General features: G+C 40.0%; 1 protein-coding gene across 1 annotated transcript in view; it reads right to left on the reverse strand.

Moving 5' to 3' along the window:
• Positions 1-4,833: 4,833 nt before the first annotated feature.
• The window catches only part of gcgra (glucagon receptor a), a 56,917-nt gene continuing 43,016 nt past the window's right edge, over positions 4,834-18,734 (reverse strand). The window contains exons 4-14 of the mRNA XM_066674452.1: positions 18,561-18,668; positions 18,211-18,314; positions 17,990-18,096; positions 16,527-16,692; positions 16,121-16,289; positions 15,405-15,465; positions 12,894-12,963; positions 10,994-11,082; positions 10,141-10,288; positions 8,493-8,534; positions 4,834-7,952 (exon numbers count right to left, since the gene is read on the reverse strand). Of these exons, the coding sequence (XP_066530549.1) occupies positions 7,599-7,952; positions 8,493-8,534; positions 10,141-10,288; positions 10,994-11,082; positions 12,894-12,963; positions 15,405-15,465; positions 16,121-16,289; positions 16,527-16,692; positions 17,990-18,096; positions 18,211-18,314; positions 18,561-18,668 (1,418 nt within the window). The 3' untranslated portion in view covers positions 4,834-7,598. The remainder of the gene's footprint in view (positions 7,953-8,492; positions 8,535-10,140; positions 10,289-10,993; positions 11,083-12,893; positions 12,964-15,404; positions 15,466-16,120; positions 16,290-16,526; positions 16,693-17,989; positions 18,097-18,210; positions 18,315-18,560; positions 18,669-18,734) is intronic.

An 18,734-nucleotide genomic window follows, 5' to 3' on the forward strand; every position in this document is an offset into this window, starting at 1 on the left:
TGTTTTTGGACTGTGGGAGGAAACCGGAGCACCCGGAGGAAACCCACGCAGACACAGGGAGAACACACCAACTCCTCACAGACAGTCACCTGGAGCTGGAATCGAACCCACAACCTCCAGGTCCCTAAGCCATTATAAATATACAAAATTACAGTACAAATGATAAGTATGACACCTACACAAGCATGTATGACATCCAATTCTGTTGGGTCCACTTTGCGTCCATAACAACAGACTAGACGCCATTTTGTGTAGTTTTAACTTAAATTAACTATATAATGTACCATAAGATATGTCTAATCTGAAAACTATTGTGTAAAAACATAATATAAAGGAACAAACTAAAGCAAAACTAAATGATTAAACGCAAAGCCATGCTCAGAATATAAAACAAACTTTAAGAACCACCACAGTGATAGCGAAGAGCTGTACACATTCAGCACTTATCTCAAATCACACCCTACATAGTGCACTTATGTTATAATACACATAAAGTTTATCACTTAAAACTGAATCATGTAGCCCATGGCAGAATATAATATTAGAAATGCACTTGCTGCTGAATTTTTACCTTCTTAAATGCACTACAGAGGGAACACAGGGAATTACTTTGGCAGGAGGGATTAAAGTTTAAACTTATCTGACACTTCACAGCTCGGTTTATGTCATAGTTCTTTTCCCCCAGACAGCATTAGAAAGACGGAAGTCGTGTTTATCATGAAAAAAATGTTTCCTCTGTCACTTTTTCATGGGTTATGTCAAGAATAGGTTCCTAAGAACCCCACAACAACAGTGAGTCCTGGGCATGGACTGTAGTCTCGTCGCATCATACATCCATCCATCCATCCATTATCTGTAAGCGCTTATCCAGTTCAAGGTCACGGTGGGTCCAGAGCCTCCCTGGAATCATTGGGCGCAAGGCAGGAACACACCCTGGAGGGGGCGCCAGTCCTTCACAGGGAAACACACACACTCACACCTACGGACAGTTTTGAACCACCAATCCACCTACCAACGTGTGTTTTTGGACTGTGGGAGGAAACCGGAGCACCCGGAGGAAACCCACGCGGACACAGAGAGAACACACCAACTCCTCACAGACAGTCACCCAGAGGAAACCCACGCAGACACAGGGAGAACACACCAAACTCCTCACAGACAGTCACCCGGAGGAAACCCACGCAGACACAGGGAGAACACACCACACTCCTCACAGACAGTCACGCGGAGGAAACCCACGCAGACACAGGGAGAACACACCAAACTCCTCACAGACAGTCACCCGGAGGAAACCCACGCAGACACAGGGAGAACACACCAAACTCCTCACAGACAGTCACCCGGAGCGGGAATCAAACCCACAACCTCCAGGTCCCTGGAGCTGTGTGACTGCGACGCCTAACTGATCTCTTTAGGGAAATTGCTCTTCTGCTAACATGGTTGAGGCAGTTTGCTCTGAGAACTGGCCACATTAGAACTGAGCAAGTAAACACAGTGAGTTGACAGTCTACCATCCGCTCAGGGTCATGGCGAGTGGGATGTGGTGCCCTTTGAACTGTTAGCAGAGGTAATGTATTACTTCACACTGACAATACTATGAGGGAGAATAAACAATAGAGTTTAGGGATTCTGGACCAAGGTTTGACATTTTTTTTGCTACATAAATGCAGTACTGCACAATAGTTAGTGACAGTTAGATATATATAATCCACCTACACAAGGACGGACAAATAAAAAACAAAACTGTGCTAAAAAATATGTGCTGTGTACCACAAAAAATGACTGAAAAAATTGATTTGATCTTTATATCTTTTTTGCTCTCTTTACTCATGTACTCACTAGTGACAGGAATACACTCTACACTCACATCCCTGCCCTCCTTTGAGAAGGAAATGGAGATTTACCTTGTGTAAAGCAAAACTTAATTCAACCATCAAGCTCTCAGTGGTTTGTGATTGAACGCTGGTTAAACTTAGCCTTGGACTCTATTACAGCATCCGTGGGGATTCACCACTGACAGTTCCTTCAGCTCAGTGTCCTCCTGACCACAGCGTTAATTTTAGGACGCTTCAGTCCCAGCGCACATCTGTGTTTCCACTGTGTGCCCTTTTCTCTGCAGCTTCCAGCTGAGACAAGCACCCTGGAGCAAAGCAAATGAAAATACAGAATAACTCGCTGTGTTTACACTGAAACAGACACAATTCTCTCCATCCAGAGCAGGACAGAAGCTTGGCCTGTGGCCTTATAAGGACCAGAGATAAACACAGGGATTAGTCTAGTCACCTCTCCATGCATTCAGCACTGAAATATTCCCCACTCCACTCTGAGGCTTCTGCCTCCAACCACAACCTGAAACTTAAGCAAAGACGTTTGTTTCCATTGTTTGTTTGGAAGCCATTTTGGTTTCGATTATAATCACTTTGGAGTAAAATGGTTCAGAAGCCTCAAAACCACCACAGGGTCATCGCAATTCCATATCAAAGCATAATCTGCTCTCAATATATAGCTGCAATGTGAAATAAAAAACCTGTATCTACAGAATGTTACCTTTAGAAAAGGAGCGAAATCAATCCGAATGAGTTTTTGTAGTTTACTTTTGGGTCTAAGCTTCCTGTTGACTGTTTTCTCATCAAAATGCCAACGTTTGCCTAAAATCTAATTAATAGAAGCTCAGGGATATGTTAATTTATGCATTTTTGACCTTTAAAAAAAAAAAAACAGTAGTCAATCACATGGCTTTTTACATGTATTTATTTTTTCACCATTTGTACACAACATTGTATGCAAAACCATACACAAGCACAGAGGCTTTATTATCTACAGCAGAGAATCTCTGTCCCTGTCCAGGTCCACCACAGAACAGCGGAGCCAGGACTGATAAAGGTGTGCTATCCCCTTATGAAGATACGCATATTACATTCAGACAGCTGCAGGAGAAAATAGGCTCAGGGGTCTTTCTCTCAGACCTGGATTAGGTGATGCACCAAGTTTACTTCGGTCACATGTTTTGTTTTTCAGCGACTTGTTTTAGCGGTAACTGTGTTGTAGTTTTTCAACTGAATTTGGAAATTATACCACACCGAGTCTTACAATATAAAGTGTGTTTAGTAAATACGACACAACGGATTGTGCATTTTAATGAAATTCACTGCATTGACCGTTTTAGTGCCAGGTTTTGGAGATTTGGAGAATTTACTGCAGTGAACATCACATCAAATTCAAATTTTGTGAACACTGACATGCACATTTACATCCTTGTTCATGGCCTTGTACAATAGCACTGGGAATAAAAAAAGTTAGCATCTAAGCCCAAACCTTTAAACATTTATCCCCCACTGTCTATAAATAACAAGTAAAATGTGAGACTGTATGATATCAGCCAGATGTGGGACTGTATTAATTACTATTTGGATGGCAATAGTTTCACACTGCAAGGTGGAAGAAAATATTTAAAGTTTACACTGACTGTGGTTTCCTGCCAAATCTGGCTAAAGAGAGAGGAATGACTGTTGTCTGAGCTGCACTGAAATGTTGAGAAATCTGAGCGCCCCTCAGGAGGCAAAGAAAAGACAGTGTTCAATCTACGACAAAGTTCCATTACATCCAAAGACGCCAACTGCAAGCCAAGCACTCCATTTACCAGTGCGACAGATATGACATGGAGATACTGTACCTTCATACACTTTCCCTCCTTTCTTTCCTTTAGCAAAGCAGATCTAGAGACTGTAGCACCAAGGGACAGGATTGACTCACACTGGAAAAAGTGATCTGTTGAACTGACTTGATTTAAACGTAGGTATTGTTTCCAAGGGAATAGAACATATTTCATCAACACATTGGTCTGAGCTTTAGTAGCAGTTGTGGCGACGTTGGACAAGCTTTACAGAACATTGGCAAAGAACCTATTCAATCAAATCCGCCACTACAGGATGTTTTATTTTAATAATGCTACACTACTTGACAGTGCGGTTGTAGCTAATTGAGGCTAAGGGGTTTGGAAATAAATGGAGCTCATGCAAAATATATACAATTAATCATCTCTTGAATAATAAGTGAGATGAGACATTCCCAAACAACTGCTAAAAATATATTTGTGAGTACAGTACATATATAGATTCTTAATAAACGAATGGGTCAGTTATTACAAAAGTTAAGTAAACTGAGAGACAAGAATGTGTTGATGGAATACGTTTTATTCACATAGAAAACCCAATGCAGCACTTTTCTCAGCGTATGGTCTCAGGATGTCTGGTTTTTGGCAACGTTTCAGTTTGGTTATTGGACACAAAGGTCTGGGACTCCAGCGAGGAGCAGAGGGGGAAGTGGAACAATATATGCATGATTTATTTCCCTCTCTCATGCTTGGCTAGCGTTAAATGATGGCGTTTCAGTCTTCAGTCAAAATGAATACAGTTTGAACTACAGTCTGGACTGCGATGCTTTGGCGTATAAACATCAATATAGAAGTTCATGACTTTTGATCCCTCACAGCAATGAAGAACTTTCCTTTTTTTTTACGCGAGTGTCCAGCTGGATTTTGCTGGCATTTTGCACTCAGCTGTCAGTGAAGAGCAAGAGCTCCCCACCTACAAGGATTACGAAACAGCCACATCCGTTTAGCCCTCCGAGCAGATACGAGGGTGAATCATCACTTCGCTCTGTAGGTAAACTTGGTCTCTAGTCTTTCTAGTGGAGCACAACAAAGATGCTATTCTGAGCACAGCTGACACCAATGTAGACTGCCCCCATCCCCTCCTGGAGGCCCATGCAAATACAACCCTCCCCTCCACCCCCCCTACCCCCACTCCCAACACACACACACCATGAGCACATAAACACACATGGACTCATATGCTCACAATTGAAAAACAGAAAATCAGTCATTATAAACCTCAGTAAGGCTGTACAGATATGTACATATTCCGCAATTATAAATTAACATTGTGCAAACAGTCCCTCAGAGTCACATGCCAACCTCTGTCATGGTCCTTATCCTCCATATCTGATGATGAAGAATGCGTATGTCCTGCTGCGAGATTTGCTAGACAGTATTTAAGTGTCAGGACTGCAGTGGATTCTGACAAAAAGTAAAAAAGAAAAAGATTTGATCAACTTCATTATGTAGTTTGTTCAGAATGTCCAACGGTACGTTGCAAAAATGATATCTTGGCAAGTGAAACAATCTTATGACAGGAAAAACATGGAAGAGCATACACTTAATGCCAACCAGAAATGAAAACTGGCCTTTTGTACCACATATTAATCACAATTAATATAATTTAAAAGACGAAATATATGCCTGTAATCTTCCAGCAGGACGCAATGGCTTTGCCTGTGACTGTGGACCAGAAGATAGAACTAATATCATGTTCCATCTCCCACTCCTATGGCCTATCAGGGGAATTTCTCTGCTGGGTCAGAGACCCCCCAGATTTCCAATCCATGTTAACCCTAAGATGCTTTCACTGCTTAGATATCATTTTGCGCAGTGTATGGGGCGTAACTCAAAGCCCTTGATATGTACCTGCATTTCCCACAACTGCTAAAATATACTTATGGTATTAATCAGCAGCACAAACTGCATTCAATGCAGGGAGTAAAGAGACAGACGATGCTGGAGGACCTCTGAAGAGGATCCCAATCTGGCATGATGCCCCATTAAGGCATTGAGTCAGGGCCTTTCCGGCTTTTTACATATTTGTATCTTCTGCATGGCTATTTTTACTTGACGAGAGCAAGGGCAGCATGTCCTCAGAGGGAGAAGCACTTGTGTGCCAGTTGGCACGTCGTTGTGATTCACCATAATGCATTACACGTAACTTGTGCTTAGACGTCTTGTCAACTAAACTGTACAATAGAAATCTGCAATTTGATCACAAATGTGTGGTTTGCAGTAGCAGCCGTGTGTGTTTGTGTGTGCATATCTGTGGGTGTTATGAGTCTTTTTTGTGTTAAAGGAGGTTTTATATTTTGTTTGCTGCCATATAAAGGAAAGGACGGAATACAAATCAGATGCACGTACTTGTGTACCTCGTGACGAATATTTACCTCGTAGTAGGGCTGCACAATGTTCTATTTTTAAATATCGTTCTTAGATTAAATTATTATTAAGCTGACCCAGCCCTAAATGTAAACACAGTATTGACATTTGCGATACCAATATTACCAGGAAAGTGCAGTAAGGAAAAGCATTGTATTATGCCCAAGCAAAGGTGATCCGTATGAGTCTCTGGATCTTTCAGTGGATCAAGGCAATCACAAGATCTAAAATTGTGGCCAGTTTTTAACCACATGGATTTACATACATATATATATTACATGGGTATTGTGCAGCCCTACTTCACAGCAAGACACGACGTAGGAACACTGTGAACTGTTGTTGACAAACGAGCTTAAACTGTTACCACACTAGGGACATCACATAACTAAGACTTTTGGTCAAACTCTCCTTTGGAGTATTAGTTTTCACACATCTGGAAAGAAAAGGCACCAGAGCATTCCACCTGTCCTGTAGTCATAAATATGAGATCTCAACATCCCAACGACGACCACAGCACAAAAGAGAACAGCAAGAATTAATCCTCACAGGTTTCACAAATAGCAAAACACTTCCAAGAATCCTTCGGACTGTAAGAACAACACTGAGGACAGAGCTAAAATTACAAGAAGCAAGGACAGTTATTCGGATGATCAAAGTAGATAGATTTGAGCTTCCAACGATTTTTTGAAATCCTCAAGAATCATTTAGAGTTTGGTACCTGTGATTAGGTTTGTACTCTAAAGACAAATTCACACTTCTCTGCAAACGTAGAGTATCTCGGTATGTCCCTTTGTGCTTTGGCATGTACATCAAGGGTTCTGAAAAACTTCCTTTACTCTCGTCTTTGTAAGTCTTCTGTACCAAAAATCAGTCAGTCATTAAAAGTTTGGAGATGGTTCAGCTTTCTGTGTCAGCTGAGGGTTACATTGTAGATTTTCTCTGATGTGGATTGGCCAGCAGAATCCATTGTCCAGGTCTGTTTGTTGAATGTGTAGCGGTTGTGTTTTTAAAGCAGTGTTAAAACACACAAAGACAACCGATTAAACTGAACACATAAAACAGACACCTTTTCACATGAAACAGCTGAATATAACGTCCTTCTTGATGAGAGGCAGAGGGCCCAAAGAACTTACTCTTACACACAAAATCATTCAGTCAGATGCTCTCTCTCTCTCACACACACACATACCGTACCTTGCAAAATCATACAGCACCCTTTATTCATCAGATCTCTGGACAAAACCACAGAAGGAGTTAAAGAAAATGAGACTCTTAATGCAGGTCTGTTCTTGCTCATGCCATTTTGATTGGGATATAAATAAATGAAGGGTGTTTTATGTTTTCACAAGTTCTTACACATACCCATACATGCCCACGTACACTCCCACTTACACACACGTACACACACATACACAAACACTCAGACTCACACACTTGTCTCCTTGCTGCTCGAATGTTGGGCTCAGGACCAATCCAGAATGAGAATGGAGTGTGGGCCAGGCTGGAACCATCACTACAATACAGCACACACAAACACACACACACACACTTCTCCAGTTCACAGGTTGCTCTCATCGCTCCCCTGTGGTGCTCTGTAACACTGCACTCTATGCGCTAGCTCTTCATTCTCTGCTGGGCTGCTATTGGTGACGCCCTCATGTGGCAGGGTGAGCTGTGCCCTCTGTTGGAGGTCCTGGCCATTCTGACAGCTGACGGTAAGCAGGTGCTTCTCCTCTGGACTGGAGACTGGAGTGGCCAGGCGAGCGATGTCCGGCAGCTTGGGCTTGGACGAGGAGTGGACGAGCATGCTGTTGCTGACCTGAGCCGTGTTGCTGTAGGTGTGGCGGTACTCCTCCTCAATATCCTTCCCCAGTTTCCATCGCTTCCACCGCTTCAGGATCTCCGACTGCACCTGAACATGGCAAGGACAACAGATTAAAAAGTCACAAGTTTAAGCCCAAAACACAGAGGGAACATCAACTATTATTAGGATTGAGTATTGAAATGGAATGCCTTTATGGTATCGAGCAAAATATCTTTAAAAAATGTACTGATCCACAGAAACACACACACACACACTGAGTAAAGGGTGAATAATTAGTAAAATAAAAAGTATATATGTGTTTTAATGAAACACTAAGGTAAGATTTGGTATTTTTGCTTCTAAGCTCCCTTACAGTTGCAGAGTGTAAGTCACTTTTACAGCACTCTCCTGACATTAAGGGGAAGGGGGAGTCACTAACCTCCTCCTAAAGTTACATAGTCCAGTTTCAGCTGTGCTGAGTCCTGAATAGCAATGGCAAAGGAGTGAATTTTAAGGTAAAAATACTACCTTGTGTTTTTACAATGAGTCTGTATTCAGAGTAGGGCTAGTCTTAGATCTGCATACTTCCCCTTAGATCAGTTTTGCCTGTAGCACTAATGCTAAAGCAAGCAAGTCAATCCAACTCACCTCTTTGTTGACAAAACAGTACAAGATGGCCACGAGCAGCCCCTGTGAACACATCAGAAAGTGAGTCAGTTGTCATCACTTGTGAGCCGCTCCCAGAGCAATGTTAGAGTCACAACAGCTAATCACGACACCAACTGAGGAAGCTGAGGAAAGACAAATCAGCACTGCTATTCATAAAGCTCTGAAGGACTTGTTTTGGCAAATAGAGTGATAGATACCCTGACATACAGTGACAGATAATGTTTAATAATGGAATCACAAGTTGAAGCTGTGTGAACCTGCAATTTGATTGGCTCCAATTATAACAAAGAAATGTGCACAGATGTACTCTTCACGGTCCAGACTATTATCTCTATCTCTCTCTCTCTCTCTCTCTCTCTTGTTTTTTTCTTTTTTGATTTGCTAGACGAGCAGAGCTTAATCAAGACGATTTATCTGACTCAGTGACGTGAGCTTGACGCGCTGCAGCTGTGCTCCATGTGAGTGTCACTGTCAGTTTGTCATGGAATGAGTCAGCAAGATCGCAATGCCTGCCCTCCCACTGTAATTATCTGTAACATAATAAGAGTAGTGAAAGCACGTCTTTTCTTTCTTTTTTTTTTTTTAACTGAAGGTGCTGGGCATGCTAATATAGAACTCTGGACACACCACCGATTTATGCTATGTATGTTGTAAGGCCTTTCATCAATATGTGCCTCTTGGAATACTTTATAGTACAGCCCTACACAGCTTTATTTAAACTAATCTCCAGTATTAAGTATTTAAACAGCAAGGGTCTACATGTGGGACCATGCTTACTGTCCTCACTCTTCTAATTACATAACAGCAACTAATTTTGCAGAAGAATCACAGACCATTCACACAAGAAAGGGGAAAGTGAAATGGAAATCAGTTTCCAAGCTTGGAATTCAAAAGGAAGTATTAAAAGAGGCAGAGAAAATAGGACTTTAACAATTGTGCAAGATGTGGGAGGCCACCAAAACCTTTGTTTAAAAAAAAAAAACCTCAGTTGTTTCTCTCCATTCTTCCACACTGAGACTATGGCTAATTGCTATGGGTCAAATCAAACAAATAAGCTAAAAACAGACCAGCCAACCCAGAGCCATGAAGGAAACACTGAGTATGGGATGATTAGACCTCAAGCAGCAGACAGTTCTACCAACTTCTGACTGAACTGTATCCTGAATAATGTCTTTGAAAAACTGAAAGAAAGTCTTCCATATTTAATGGAAGCTATAATAAAAGCAAAGAATGGACACACTAATTCACCCTTAATATGATTGCGTCACTTGCTTCTGCACAATGAATGACTTGTACTCAATGAACTATGAGTCCAGAAATTAAATAATTGAAGGGTGGTTGGTGACTTTGCACACTTTGCACTCTGTAAATTTGTATCATGGAAGTCACTGAACAAGTATTAGTTACTGGATAATGAATCTTGAGATTAAATCCATTATACTCATTTTCCACAAGGCACAGCAGGGCTCCTAGTGAAATGACTTTATTTCTCTTTCCTTTTAGAGTCTATGGAGTCTGTCGACACTCCAGATACCCAAATGTACATGCACAAGCACGGTGCCCATTGATTTTTGAATATTCGTCTCAGTTGTCTGTGCGCTGAAGATTTTGTATGTTTGTGTCTGACCTGGAAGGAGTTGAAGAAGAGGTCAATGAAGAGCTTGGTGAGGCGCAGGGGTATAGCGCCGTTTGAGGTGGACTCGTCAGTGACGAATGAAAACAGGACCAGATGGATGCCAAGCAGAGGGATCAGAGTTAGTGTGGACTTAGCAAGCCTGCAAATGGAACACATGGAAATAAGACAGAATAAAAACTGGAGATAAATATACATTGACAAATAGATGCCCAATTTATCCATCCATGGTCCGGCAGCAAATGGCTTAAAAAGCTTTACAGAACATCAACAAAAGCCACATTCAACCTAATGAGAAACTCTGGTACACAACTCAGCTCTTTTCAAAATATATACACTATAATGTTTGTTAGAGTCTGTACATAAAGCTGATTTTCCAGTTTATAAAACGACGCTTTTAGCTGCTGGTGAGGTCTTGTATCAATGAGCCTGTTTTTCACAGACTACCACCTGTTTATAGAACAGCATCTGCTGGTTTACGCCAGTTCTGTAACAGGCGCATATAAACACAGTCTGCTTCATTATTCCTACAGGTTTTCTGAACTTAGTTTAAAATGCCATTTTTGATCTCTGATAATGGAAGCTAGAATAAAGGCTAGATTGGCTAGTTGGTGGTTGTTATTCTCACTAGAGTAAGTCCTCTGGAACACAGTTATCTTGCTAGCTAGCCCCTACATTGAAAATAACACAGTAAATGACAGTATTTACACACAAACAAATAGAAATCTCATTTTAAAATGATAAGAACCTGTAAAAATGTATATCATCTCAAACTTAGTCATGCAAATCAACAGTTTGATGAATGGAGCAAAGCAGGTCCACATTTTCAGAACATGAGAACACCCACCGGAACTTGTAGTCTGAATATCGCATTTGGTGAGCCCTCAGCTTGGACACGAGGATTTTAATGATGTGGATGAAGATAAAAAAGTTGATCTGAGCAGAGAACAAGGCAGAATCAACATTAAAAAGATCTCCGACTGCTTTTTATCACCATTATGTCACATTAAGGATAATATAACTGTGCAGCCTCTTTCCTCACTCAGCAAGCAGCAACAAACTAGGAATCAAATGAACAGAGGCATGAAGAAAGTAGGTAAGTCAGTGGTGTTTCATTTAATAATTTCTCACACAGGCATCTCTAATATCGCACAGGCTCAAACGCAGTCGTTCCTGTCAGCCAGTGAGTGTGAGATTACAGCAGCTGTGCGCAATAAGAGACAGAGATGTTTTTGCCAAATGCTCTTCCAACCCATTATCATTCAGAACCAAAGCTGGCTCAAATGTGCGGTCATTATTCATAATGCTGTGACAAACAAGAGCGAACAGTAATTATGACAGAACATGATTTAGAGACAATTCAAGAACTGTTCATTTAGAAATCAAAAGGCATTATTTAGGAGGTCATGGGAATATGTATCGTTTCAAATGATATCTAATAGAAATCACTTTAATACTGAACTGTTTTCAAATAGAGATCTAAAACTCGATTTACGTGGGGGCTACTAGCCAGGTGGTCTCTAAATAGGGCAGGGTGGAAAATGCACTGTAAAGTGCCTCATTTTTCTATTTTTCCAAGCTTGAATTTATGTCATTTAAGCCTACATATATCAATGTTTACTAGCAACTCAATGTTTACTAGCAAGACCACAAATAACGAATAACCAATATATTTAAAGCTCAAAAATGTTTTGTGTGTTCTCCCCATGTCTGCGTGGGTTTCCTCAGGGTGCTCCAGTTTCCTCCCACTGTCTAAAAACTGTAGGTGGATTGGCTCAAAAAGTGTCCATAGGTGTGAGTGATTGTGTGAGTGTGTGTCGCCCTGTTAGGGACTGGCGCCCCCTCCAGGGTGTGTTCCCCATACGCCCTTGAACTGGATGGGCAGTTGCAGACAATGAATGAATGAAGCAATGATCAAAAATTGATGCCTGCCACATGTTCTATAAAGTTGGGAAAAAGTTGGAAAAGAGCCTGTTTTCCATTGTTTCATCACTTTTCCTTTTGACATAATTTTTTAACTGTGTTGAGAGTGAAGACACTGACTCATCCTGTTTAAAAACTTAATTTCTGGCCATTTCTCTGTTATAAACATCTTCAGCTGTACAACTGTACGAGGCCTAATTTTGTGCTTCATGTAATGGTACATATTTTCAATGGGAGAGAGGTAAGTAAGAGTTAAATAACATACAGAATGTGGCTTGCAGTCATGTTAAAATATGCATGATCTATAATAAGCTAAAGGGTAGGCACCGGACCCACCGCGAACCTGAATTGGATAAGTGGTTACAGATAATGAATGAATGAATATATTAATAGTGCATTCACAGAAGTGACAAGTCATGGGCACCAATACACCCCACCGACATTAGTACATTCCCATACTAATACATACTCTTCTGGAACTTGGGCCCAATTGTGAATGCTATTTAACATTTAAATTGAGGTTTTTAATTAATTCCAGAGCGGTGTAACTAATCATATAATTATGAATTTACAGTTAAACCATATAGTGATTCAAATATCTTTGTCGTATGTGAGAACAGGAGCGGATATGAAAAGAAAAAGTACATCATAATCACAGAGGCTAAACAGGAATGGAGTCAGGGCTCTGCCGAGGAAGGTGTTTAAGGGAGAGGATAAAGTGGCTTTATCCAATGGATCAGACAGAGGACAATGTGATCTATACAGGAAGCTGAATGAGAGCAAGTGATTAAAATAGAAGTTGATAGAAGCAGAGAGGCTCTCACCAGAACTGCCAGCAGTATGGGGGAACGGATAATCCACCAGTATTTCATGTGTATGTTCTGCTCCCAGCACCTGGGGACAGGCAGGAGTCAAGAGATTAATAAAACACAGTACTACACACAGTGTCCACAATATCTGGACACATTTACTGTTTCTAAATGTTCCAGTTCTACTGTATTATATAATGTGTGACAGTGGCACCCATCTTAAAAGACATTACAGTGTTCTGTGTATAGCACCACATATGGAGGGGATTTAGATTATAATATTGTACACATACCAGATCAGTAGTGTTAGCAAGACAGAAAGGGTATGGTGGTACAGATAAGTTGTCCAGAGAGAGACAGATACTACAGCTGAAGGCCACAGAGGAGACAAGCCAAGGCTAGGCTCATCCAAAGGAATTAATGGATGTTTTATCAGAGCAGGTTTAGGGTCCTGAAACTAGCAAAGGAGCAGGGGAATTTTTCCTGACACACACACACACACACATTTAGTAGTGGCAGTAAGAGGGCAGATAGAGGCAGAGGGGCAATTCACTGCAGAAGGAATGCCATTTACAGCCTTTACATAATAGTTGAAGGTGTTCCAGAACAGCATTAAGCGGGCTGGCTCCAGTCCTTTTTAATTTGATAGAGATGGATGAATTCACTTTAGCCACAAAAAAGTGAGAGGTATTATACAATGTACAGTTGCGCACAAAGGTTTACATAAACAATCAGATATGTTTGTTTTCTCAGTAAAAATAAGTTAACACGTTGGAAATATTCTGAATTATAAAGTGCATGATTTTTTTTATATATTTTTTTAATATCAGGGAAAAATTGCTTTACTCAGCCATATTCTGTTTTGCACAGGCCACATTTTTTTTCAATATTTTACATACAGTAAATAGCCGTAACTGTCCATTACATATTCAGAAGTATTTCTATGTATGTACAGGAGGTCCTCAGGTTACGTCAGTCCAAAGTTACGATGTTTCGTGGTCACGACACATCTCCCATTTCCTGTATAAAGCCTTGTTTCAACTTAAGTGGTTTTGCGTCGTAAACGTCGTAACGTGAACTTCGTGTTTGGTGTGCGCGGCGGAAGAATACACGGTTACGCGGCTTGGGACCGAGGAGAATAGGTGTTAGGATAAGTGCTTACAGTATGTTATTTACTTACAGGATGTACGTAGGTTCCGACTTACACCGAAAATCGGTTTACGACGCGACGTAGGAACGGATCAACGTCGTAAGTCGAGGACCCCCTGTATATGTTTTCATTTCTAAATTGGACAATATTTTCTGCAAATATCTGATTTTAATAAGCAGACATATTAGCATGTTAGTTAGCACACAAGTTTTCACTCCCAGGCAAAATGTTTGTTTTTTTTGTCCATGATCTGATGATGGCTATTATTATGGTCACACTTAACAGCAGATATCTGGTGGCCAGTTATCTGTTTTGAATTTGAATTTCTTGATTTCTCAGTCAAATTTCAAAATTCAAGAATTGACCATGTGGGTGAGGTTGATTTGAACTGAATTTTGTCAGACTCAAGTTTTATTGGAAGACTTCTTTCTTTTTTTTTGTTGTTTTTTTTTGGTAATTTCCTACTTGCTAATTTTCCAATTTGATTTTCACTAATTTCTCACCATCTTAAAGCCCATCTACTGGATCTGCTGCAGTGCTTACCTATGATGCACATATGTCTCAGATTCAAGTAACCTCTGTCCTTTTTTGGAATGAATTACGATCTTTTAGGGAGGTCTGCTGTAAAGCACAGAATGCGCTTAAAGGAAATTGCGTACGAATGAAGAATGCCACCATTCAACAGAGTCATTAATCAGAGCTGTGCACCTCAGGCATGTCATAAAATATCTGAAACATATCCTTATTTATAATACTATCAAGCAGGCAAATATGGGGCTATGTAATTTATTTCTTGAAAATGGTCCAACAACTACAAGAGATCATGTGATGTATACATTGTGAGAAAGAGCAGTGTCCAGACATTGTGAGGCCTGGGCTTCAGCACGAATGTAGGAAAGCATAATGGCGTGTTTGAGATGCTACTGTGAGATGTGAAGACAAGATGCATTTTTCCCAGCTAGCACTTCAAAGAAAAGCCTATCATCTGTGTAGTTTCAATGTTTTTGACAGCATGGTTGTGCTACATAAGAGTTTTTGTTCTCATTCCATATTCGTCTCTTATGTACTTGATTTGTTATACAACAGCTGTTGGAGACATAGAGAGAGAGAGAGAGAGAGAGAGAGAGAGAGAGAGATCACCTCTGCCTTTCGTCTGCTACCAGGAACTAAAATGCCGGATATAGTTTTAAACATGTTCGCTGTCTCTCTCTCAACAACTCTGCCTAGATGTTTCAGAAACATGATTTGTAACAAAACCCCACAGGGACACTAAGAGCAATCCAGTCATCATACTAATTAATAAAGTGATTGGTCTCGTGACACTCACACCATGCCACAACTGTTTTGGAAAGTTTGCTATAAACTGAGTTACTTACTCCTCATTCTCATAGAGGTATTTCACAATGATCCAGGGCAACACAAAGATCAGTGGCGCACCTGTTGTAAAGAGAAATACGTGAGACAGCACAAATCACTTTCACGTCACACTAACAAATCTAAAAACTTCATACTACATTCATACATACATAAAAATGCAAGTAAATTTTTTTTCTATTAGGTAAAAATATTTTCACATAATATTTTACTGTATACTGTACATTGGGAACAATTTTAAATGCCAGGGACCACCCTTACATTTTTCAGTGAAATGGTAATTTAATCCAAGAAATAGAAAGTCAAGACAATATCAAACTCATAAAACGTATAAGTGTTTTGAGTGGAAACTAAATAAATGACAGTATTGTCTCTGTTCTGTACACTTTAATACAGAATGTATGACTATGTTTAATCAATGAGTGCGTTTACAGGCACTTAATGGAAGCAGATTTTGTGCATAATCTAATTTTCAGACACAGAATGTTAAGAGAACTTCAAGATGTGTTGGAGGCGGCTCTACACTCTGTCTGTTAACGTTGGGTGCATGCGTAAACAGAGAAATCCAAAAGATTTCAAGAGGTAAATAAACATGCATGCACAGATTACTAAGCTAAAGTACAGCTCTCTTAAAGAGATGTTACTCCGTAGTTATGTACATCTAAACATAGTCACTGTCCACTGACGAAAATGCATGAGAATATACACAAGTCCTCACCCCAACCGATGCACAGGTAGATGCTGAAGTAATTCCCTTCAGTCAGAACAGTCACTGCCAGCAGGTTATGCAAGTAGATGCCTTCCACCAGCAACCAGTAGCTGTTTGCTATGATACTGTACTGCATCATCACCATGGCAATCCTGCAGCCAACGGCAGTCTGCAAAATCTGACATGTTAAGGGATATCATGCTGCTTTAGACAAAAAAAAATTGATACAGATTGCAGAGGTATTCCTGTTCTGCAAAGCCCGAGTGTTGAATTTGTCCCCTACCAAGGCTTTTACAATTTTTCCAGGTAAAACTTTTAATTCTGCAGGACACTTTTATACTGGTGATGGTAAACACAATGCACATTTGAAAGCAAGGAAGAAAGAAAGTAAATAAAGAAAGATCTGGGTTCTCACTTCATTCTTGACTAGCCACTCCATCTCCAGGTCTGTGGTGATGCCCGGGTCGATGTTAAAGCTTGACCTGACTGTCAAGGCGTCTTTAATGAGAATGGATGCTGCTCGCAAGATGAAAGACGCAAACAGGTTCATGTGAATGTTGTTCCTTGTGCAGTGGAGCTTCCTAGAAGAATAACAGCCACAAATAAAGTGCTGCTGAATGGGAGACATTCGTCAGGTTCAAAAAAGGTTCCGCAATCTCATGAACATCTAAGTCTCCCTGTTCTACAATGAAAATAATACAGAATAATTAAATGTATAATCAACATAAAATATTTTTAAAAATGGAAGGGTGAATCAAATTGTTAATAATAATAATTATAATGTATATGTATTATTATAATAAAAATAATTAAAATGCTAAACTAAAAAAGAGTTTGTTTTTTATGTACTGTGATGTATTTAGTCCAGACAGAGTCAGCATGTGTCTGAGATGTACAAAACTGTTTGCCATTACTTGTCTTAAAACAAGTGAATGTTTTAAGAAAAAACTTAAGTGGATCGCCATTGAACAGCTGTTAGAACAGATGTAATCTGTTCATCTTTTTGTTTTGCAAGCACTCTATAAGTCACATTCTGTTGAGGCATTTTTTTTTTTTCAATGTTATTTTAAGTTCCCAGTTAATAGTGTGTAACAATAGTCAGTTCAGGAAAAAAGAGGAGGCTGAATCAGCTTCCTAATATTCTGCACTGCAGGGTATGATCTAATTTTGTCAACATTTGGAATGTGAATTGTTATATTACTTTACGTTACTTTATTAATATTACGAATGAGACTTAAGGCATCAGGCAAAACGCTTCTCTTTGTCTGCACTTAAATCCACTGTGCTTTCACATTAGTTTCTTTATATAATTTCATATTATTTCATATAACTAATCCAATAGCACTTGATATGTAGTTTCTAGGTAATAAAGAAAAGTGATATGAATCAATACCCAAACTTATAAGATTGAGTTTCGACTGCATAACTAAAGAAGCTCTCACAATATTTACTAATTACATACCCTAGTGGCTGAGAAATAAAAGGAACCAAGAATAGTGTGAGAAGGCATACATTGAAGATAAATTTATGACGAAAAAGCCACAAAAAAGTCTAGTTATGACTATCTTAGTAAATATGTTCAAAAGCAGCATCCATCACCACTAAGCCTCATGATACTGATTCCTGAGTAGTGGTCAGACTACAGTATTTTAAATGCCATTTGAAAATATTCCAGATTGTGACAGGCAGTTTGCAATATTTGATATAGATCCATCAAAAGAGACCTCACGCAAAATAACTTTGTACATAATTTAGCATCGTTTACTGAAATGAATTATCGTTTAATTATTAATGAGATTGTAACAGATATTTAATGTGCACAAAATATGTTTAATCCACCACCACTGGTCAGTTTGAGTGTCAGAAGGCAACTGTTACCTGAAGGCCACCAGGATGCCTAGTGCCAATACCAGTGCTCCAAGGGAGAGAGAGTAACCCACAGTGTATATAGTCCTGAAATTACTAAGGATACTCCCATAGTATTGCTGTAGGCATACAAACATGATAATGTTTAATAAAGAGCTCAGATCCACACTTAATATCTTTCATTGTTTTACTACAGTCTCCAAATAAACCAATTAAATGTTTTTCAGACATACCTTGTCCTTCTGGTCTGGATCGTTTGGCTCACACTCACTAGTGTTCTTCTTCTTGGCCCACTGGCCATCTGCATCACACTCCAGATACACCATGCCATGCTGAACTGTAGCAGATACACAAAGACACACACATGTTCTGTTATGGACACACTCTACTTTGCATTGGTTTTCATGCCACACATCCCTCCTTGTTGATTAAAAAGGTTCAGCACATAATAATTTTATAGCTGACACTTGAATAACTTGTAGCCAATTTGACTGGTTAAGGCTGGGTTAAGATCTGACAGGCAGTGAACCAGTAAACACACACAAAACTCTTCCTTGCCTCCCTGATAGATGTGGACTCTCACCTTTTCCATGCCAGGGCAGGTACCAGGGGCAGGGTACACTCACAGTGGTGTTGGGCATTCCATCTGGCCAGCAAGTGTACTTATCAAATGTCCTATTACACACAAGACCTGGACAACAGAGTCATCAACATATTAGAAGAGACACCGGAAATGTCTCAAAATCCATAAAAAAAT

Source organism: Hoplias malabaricus, chromosome 6, assembly GCF_029633855.1.
Source record: "Hoplias malabaricus isolate fHopMal1 chromosome 6, fHopMal1.hap1, whole genome shotgun sequence".
Taxonomy (NCBI): Eukaryota; Metazoa; Chordata; class Actinopteri; order Characiformes; family Erythrinidae; genus Hoplias; species Hoplias malabaricus.